This window comes from Ricinus communis, chromosome 6 (assembly GCF_019578655.1).
Source record: "Ricinus communis isolate WT05 ecotype wild-type chromosome 6, ASM1957865v1, whole genome shotgun sequence".
Lineage (NCBI taxonomy): Eukaryota > Viridiplantae > Streptophyta > Magnoliopsida > Malpighiales > Euphorbiaceae > Ricinus > Ricinus communis.
In genome coordinates this window covers 15,090,536-15,097,975 of record NC_063261.1, presented here as the reverse complement: position 1 = coordinate 15,097,975, position 7,440 = coordinate 15,090,536, and the positions used below count along the sequence as shown (strand labels likewise).

Genomic DNA, 7,440 nt, shown 5'->3' with positions numbered 1-7,440 from the left:
AGTTTTGGGACTACTTAAAATGGAATAGATGGATATGGACAAATTGAAATAAACACGAAAAATACAAGGACCCTAATACTCTCATTTTATGCATAGCAATTTAGTATCATATATGGCTAATTATGTTAATTCTATGGTGTTTTGAGTGAGATTATGATGAATTTATTACCTTGGTTGAGTTATTTGTATTTTCAGATAATATTGATAAAAGAGAGAAATTTTGGGTTTAATTAAGTAAGTTAAGGAAGATTATAGGATCTAGAAGCAAAAAACAGCATATTAGAAATACATTAAGAAAGATAGAAATCCTATGAGGTTGCGACTCTTCTCGCTAGGTCGTGAAGCGCGAAGAAGGAATAAACTGCGCGGGACTCCTCCTGAGGTCGCGGGAGAGTGTTGATTTCAACACTCTGGTTTTTAGTCTTATTTTATATATTTTTGAATCTTTAGGTATTTTTATTAGCTTAGGGCTATAAAAACATTAGTAAAGAAGTTTTGTAGATATTCTAGGATAAATTCTATATGATTAGAAAACAAGTTTTTAGAATTAGAAAAAATAGCTAGAGGCAAGGATTGAAAGAGATTCAAAGAACAAGATTGAAAGAATTCTATCAAGATCCAAGAGTTTTTTCTTTCCTTCCTGTTTTACTTTATTATTCTTAGATTCAATGATTTCATTTAATTTTAATAGTTTCAATTATATTATGAGTAACTAAGTTTATTTTCTGAAATTGGATGGAAATCCATTAACCTTATTCTATAATTTGATTTAGTATTATTTCTTGATATTTAGTTTAATTATTTTGACTTATTATTATTGTGCTTCATGTGATTGTGAATGTAAAGTTTAATATTTGCACTACAACTAGACATTAAGCGAAGTAACAATAGTTGAAGTTTGATATTAATTTAAGAAATATTAAGCAATGATTATTAAGACTTAGACATAAAACTTAAATTATTGAAATTTATTTTAATTTGTTATAAAATTTAAAAAATTCAAATAATAGAATTGATCACGTCAGTATAAATTAATCTAAATATATGGTGGGTATGATTTGAAAGAATATATTTACTAATTTAAAATAAATTATCTTTAAAATCAATTAAGTTAGGTTAAGGAAATAGTTATTTGAATTATAAAATGGTTAATTTACTGGAAACTTAGTTTCAGGTTTTTAGCAATATGAATCCATTTTTATATTCCTATTGTTACAATTAAGCTCAGATAAGAATTATCACAAACCGACCCAAATATGGGTTTAGGCAAAAAGGAATTTCTCTTTTTCTCAACAATTGTCTTCTTCTTAACTTTTACCTTTCTGTATCTCTCTCTCTCTCTTTATGTATATCTATCGAAGTCTCTCTCACATACGCTTTTCTCTATTTGCTCAATTCTTTATTTTTCATTCTAAATTGGGTGCGCTTTTAATTTAACGACCCTGCGTATAGTAATCATGAGTCTTAGTTTTCTCGATCAATTTGGGATATTGAGTGTTGGATTCAATAGCGACGAAATTGATATCTCGTGTGATTAAAAGATCTAAAAGCAAATTAAAAGGATCCGAAAGTTCTATTAGAAAAAAGAAAAGCTTTTTCTTTCTTTTTACTGTACAAAATGATTCTAAAAGCTTTGATCTTTATGCAATTAACAATTTATATCAAAACCAAGAAACCCTTTTCGTAAAGTTATTTTATTTTAGTGTTTTTCTACTCTAATTCTAATTCAAGACTAATTCTTTTGTGAGTTTTGGACATCAATTGCACAGGTTACTGTCAGGCTATTTCTACTGCAATTCTACTTTCGTTTTCTTCTTTTATCTGTGTTTAATCCTGGTAATTTGCCTTCATTTTATTTTCTATTTTAATCCTATTGATGAGAAAATGATGGTTAAGGATGGAATTTGAATTCTATCTAAAAGAAAGGGATGAGATGTAGTTACAATGCAAACATTATTTTTGTCAATGATATACCTGCTTTTCACTAGTTAAAAGTTAAAACTAAAAATAATTTAGTACTTGCTTTATAAAATTATGTTAGTTTTAGTATTTTGAGGTCCTGTAAGAACTAAATTCTCGAGAAATATTATAATGGTTTCTTGAATCAAATGAATTTATAATGTCCATAAATGACAAAATTGAAGATATGAATATAATATAATTACATAATTAGTATTTATCTTAGCATTATAATTGTGCTAATACTATTTTTCTGAATTAAATAGTAATTCTTTTATTATGTGAATATAATGACTCTAAATATTAATATTTATTTTGTCTTTTAATATATATAGTCTAATTATTAAAACTCATCGTGTGTCACATCTAAATAAAAAACTAAATACATCTTGTACCAATAATATATTGTATATAATTAAATATTAAAGTATTTACTAATCAGTTGTGATTTAATCTATTAAAGTATGTTATTTTTAGATAAAAAATAATTTTATATAAAATTTAAAAAAAATAATATTAGTGAGATGAAATAAAATAAAAATAAAATTTTGCATATAATAAAACCCAAGTATTTTTTATTTAACTTTTGTTAGGATACAAAATTAATATTTAAATGGATCTAATAGCATTTTTATGTATCATTATACTATATAAAATTTCTTTTGATGATAGCTTTGGTGTGACACGTGCTAAATATTGCCATATTTGACCTAGTGTTATATTTAAACATGGTACTAAAAAAAATTATTATATTTTACAAATATTTATATATAAAAATTGAGATATAAAAGATTTATGATATATGTATTTATTTTTGACATATAACCACTGATGTGTAAGTTTTATGTTTATTTGAATTATTATATGAATAATAATATCTTATAGTTAAAATATTAACTAATATGTTATTTTTTAATTAAATAATAATTTTAATTTTAAAAATAGCATATAATTAATATGCTAATTAATAAATTACTTTATTAATTCAAAAACAATTTCGAATTCTAGAATTAGTATATTAACTATATTTTCAATATTAGTTTATAAATTAATAGAGTTTGAATATAAAAATTTCACCTTATACAACATATTGTCAATTATACATTTTATTGAATTGTTTATTACATAGATTCAATTTAGTCTATATATATAGATATCTTTTCAAACAAAAAATCCAATTTAAATTTTACATATTGATCAAAATAATAGCAAACCATTAATAATGCTTTAGTTCATATTAGGTGGACTTTAATTATAGACCCTTGTTTTCTATTTCAATTCCTTTCTTCTTCTTTTTTTCTTAAAAAAAAAAAAAAAAGAAAGAACCCTTTTTCTCTCTCATAAATTAGGCTTGAAATTTGGCTAAGATGGTATATGGATCAATAGATGAATGCAAAAATTCATCATCATCTGATTGCCATCAATTATCTGAGTCCTTAAATAACATGCTCCTCTTTAAGTAACCTGAGCATACCCTGAAGTGGCTTACAGGTGCAAACCTGAAGAAAGATTTTGTTTATGGTCTGCTAGTAAATACTAACAAAGTATTTGACACTGCATCTTCTAGATTAAATATAAATTTTATGAGAATTTGCTAGTTCTTACAAACATTGATATCAGAGAAAATGGCCATGACTAGATATCTGAAAGAACTGTATTGTCTCCCACTTGTGTTTAATTGATTCAGATTGAGAATAGCATTTCATTTTAACAACAGAAATTGTGCAGACCAGGTAAATTATGCAGTGTCTTGACATAAGTAGCATCCGGCAGGTTTCCACTTTATAAGAGCCAAATAAGAAATAAAGAAAGGGAAATATTATAATTTCACAATCCAACTATTCAAGTATGTGTATCAGAAATTGGTAGAACCAGATTCTTATATTTTGTATTAAGAAAAGAAAAAAAAAAAAAAAAGATAAGGAAAGAACAATATTAAACAAGGGTATGGCTATCAGGAGCATTATTTGTAGTACCTATCTCTCAATGTCTTCTGATTCTAACAAGTTTGTCTCTGATGGCATGCAGCCCAGTTACCACATCATTGATTTTCATTCTTTCTTGTGGCATCTCTGTCGAGCAAGCAACCCCAATTCTAAGCATTGAAAACAAGCATTCCTCAAGTCTTTGGCATTTTCTGCTGTTCAACCTCGTTTCCCTTACAGCAGTTTCCTGAAGAAGAATAGGATCTGCAACCTCAGCCAGTTGGTCACGAAATGCTATCTCAGCGAAGTTGTGAAGGTTCAAATCCTCTTTGAACATGTCATCTGTAGGCCTTTTCCCTGTAAACAACTCCAACAAGAGGATTCCATAACTGTAAACATCGCCATATGTTGATACGTTGCTTCCTACACCATACTCTGCAGTTCATATTTTATATAACAAGAACCTTAGTGTCTTAATGCATGGTTTTTTAAGATTTAGTTTACCTAATGGAAGTTTGGAAGTAGAAAATTTAGTGTACCTGGAGGAGCAAAACCAACAGTTCCTCGTACTCCAATTGAACTTGATTGACTGACAGGAAAACTGTTGGTGCTTTCTGAAAGGATTTTTGCTAAGCCAAAGTCACTAACATGTCCATTCATTTCACTGTCAAGAAGAACATTGCTCGGCTTGAGATCACAATGAACAATTGGTGTTGTGCATTGATTGTGAAGATAATCCAGTGCAGAAGCCACATCAATGGCTATGTTTAGCCTCTGAAGGAGATTTAAGCTTCTTGGGGGCTCAACTTCTTCTGTTCTAGGAATTGGATGCAACCATTCCTCCAGGCTTCCATTCACCATGTACTCATAAACCAAAGCCTTAAAATCATTACCCTGATAATCAATACCAGAGCATGCAGTAAGTACCTTAACAAGATTCCGATGTCTTATGTTCCTCAGGGCCTCGCATTCGGCTATGAAACTGGTTGAAGCTCCATGGTGAAGGAGATTGAGCACCTTAACAGCGATTGTCACATTTCCCTCATCAAGAAATCCTTTATACACATGCCCAAAGCTACCCCTACCGATAAGATTAGCTGAAGAGAATCCATCGGTAGCCCTTAGAAGACTTTGAAAAGACACATTCAAGAGTAAGTGTCCATAAGGATCCGAAGTAGGCTCTTCCTTTTTCTTTCTTAACCAAAAAGTAAGTGCAAAAATGAGAATAAATGATAACCCTAAAAGTGAACAAATAGTAGAGATTACAATCTTTAGGAGAAGAGTCAATTTCTTTGGAGATTTAGCATTGCACTTAGCAAGATGAAATTCAGGTATTCCCCCACAAAGCTTATCATTTCCCATGACTAATGTTGTACTTGCATTTCTGAAAATTCCTTCTACTGGTACACGCCCTTCAAAGTTATTGTATGACAAATTTAACGACTCCAACAAGTCAAAACTCTGCAAAAACTCTGGAATTTCCCCTGACAAATTGTTACTAGAAAAATCCAATACTCGAAGTCCTCTCAATGAACTTAGAGAAGAGGGAACAAGTCCATCAAAGAAATTTCCCTGCAAGGCCAGGACTTCAAGTTTTATGCAACTTCCAAGACTGTCAGGAATTCTTCCAGATAACATGTTATCTGAGATACCCAGCTGTTCCAAATCTTTCAAATTTCCCACTTCCATGGGAATGACACCAGTGAAATGATTGGCAGACAAGTCCAGCGCAATTGATAAGGAAGAAAGACCAAATACCTGTAAGGGTATGGAACCACTGAGATTATTTTTGGCAAGATCTAGTACCATCAAATTTTCACATTCTGCTAAACTTGAAGGTATTCTGCCCTGAAGATTGTTATCGTAAAAGCTCAAAGTTAACAACATTGTCAAATTTCCAAGAGAAGATGGAATGGTTCCCGAAAGTTTATTTCCAAATAAATGCAGAACCTTTAACATATTTAGGTTTCCAAAATTACTGGGAATGTTACCTGAGAGCTGATTATTCGCCATCTCAAGCCTCTCCAAGTTAACAAGATTGGAAATGCTAGACGGAATTCTTCCAGATATATTATTTTCAGCTATGACCAACTGAGAAAAGGTAGTTGAGAAGTTGCTAATGGATTCAGGTAAAACCCCATGAAATTTGTTATTATGTATCTCCAGTCTCCATAAGTTGGTGCAATTGACCAAGGATGAGACGAAGTCTAAATCATTAGCTTCCAAACCAAGATAGTTATAGCCAAGGCCTAGTATTTGAAGGTTGTGCAGCTGTTCCAGGGAGGGTACTCTTCCTGTTAATTTGTTTTCCGACATTATGAGCCATACTAGATTTGAAGCATTGGAAAACGAAGAAGGAATAGAACCAATAAAGTCATTTCTCGCAATGGCAAAAACCTGGAGATTTGGAAGAGTGATGCCCAAGTTGGAGGGAAGCCTTCCTTGGATTTGGTTATACACAATATTTAAAGTGTTTATTGAAGAGAGGTTGTAAATTGAAGGAGGAATGGTACCAGACAAATTATTTACAGAAAGAGAGATGAAAATGAGATTATTTAGTTGGCCTATAGCATCAGGAATATTTCCACTTAGATAGTTTTCAGGTGCAGATAGTACCTGAAGAGAGGATAGGTTCCCTATCGAAGGAGGAATGCTTCCTGAAAAATAATTTTTCTGAATGGAAATAACTTGGAGCTTTGCCAGTAAGCTGAGCTCCTCAGGAATTTCTCCTTCCAACTGATTATAAGCAAAGTAAATTTCAGAAAGCTTGGAACAGGCAGATATATTGGAAGGAATATTGCCCGTCAACGAATTGTTAGACAGCCTTAATCTTTGTAATCTGCGTAACCGGCCAACTTCCGGAGGGATTCCATGGCTGAAACTGTTGTTCTGGAGATATAGATCTCTTAGGAAGCTCAAATTACCGATGTGTGGTGATATAGAACCCGCAAGCTGGAGGGATCTCAAGTTCAGGATGGCGACTCTCTGATGTCTGCGGCTGCAGGTAACACCATACCACTGGCAGAAGTGAGTGGAGTCATTCCATAATGGCATAAAACCGAGAGGATCATCAGTTATTTTGGCCTTGAAATCGAGCAAAGCAAGTCGATCTGTCAGGTTTCCATTGATCACACAGGCAGCTAAAGTAAAACTTGACAATAGTACTATACAATGTACAGAAAAATAATACAAAAGCAATCTTGAATTCATGCTTGAGAGCCACAATTTATCTTGTAAATGGAAGGATATTAGGAATTGAAGAAACTGAAAACTAATACTTTGTTCTGTGGGCTTTAAAAAGGAGAAGCAGAGGATAGGGAAGATACATAGTTGCTAAAAGTCATGTATTCAATTCCACTACGGCAGGACTGAAATTCTACATAGATGATTGATGGTGATAGCGCAAACTGGAGTCGTGCCTAATGAGTTAGAATGGAAATGATACACCATTATACTTGTTTTGAAATATGTTTTAGTTAAAAGGTAAAAACATTTGCACTTTAAACTTACATTTGAGGTATAGCTGAAACGGCAAGAACTTTGGCTCTTTCTCCAT

The 7,440-nt window shown here is 31.5% G+C and overlaps 1 protein-coding gene across 2 annotated transcripts; it reads right to left on the bottom strand.

The window, feature by feature from the left end:
* Positions 1 to 3,132: 3,132 nt before the first annotated feature.
* LOC112536681 (probable LRR receptor-like serine/threonine-protein kinase At3g47570) lies at positions 3,133 to 7,163 on the bottom strand. Of its 2 annotated transcripts, none has more exons than XM_048375480.1 (2): positions 4,424 to 7,163; positions 3,133 to 4,319 (listed from the first exon to the last, which is right to left on the bottom strand). In XM_048375480.1, exons 1-2 carry the CDS (start codon positions 7,092 to 7,094, stop codon positions 3,943 to 3,945), a joined length of 3,048 nt encoding a protein of 1,015 aa, XP_048231437.1. In that variant the 5' UTR covers positions 7,095 to 7,163; the 3' UTR covers positions 3,133 to 3,942. The 2 variants fall into 2 exon arrangements, with proteins under 2 accessions (XP_048231437.1, XP_025015259.2); XM_025159491.2 differs by having other exon boundaries at positions 3,133 to 4,241.
* Positions 7,164 to 7,440: the final 277 nt, after the last annotated feature.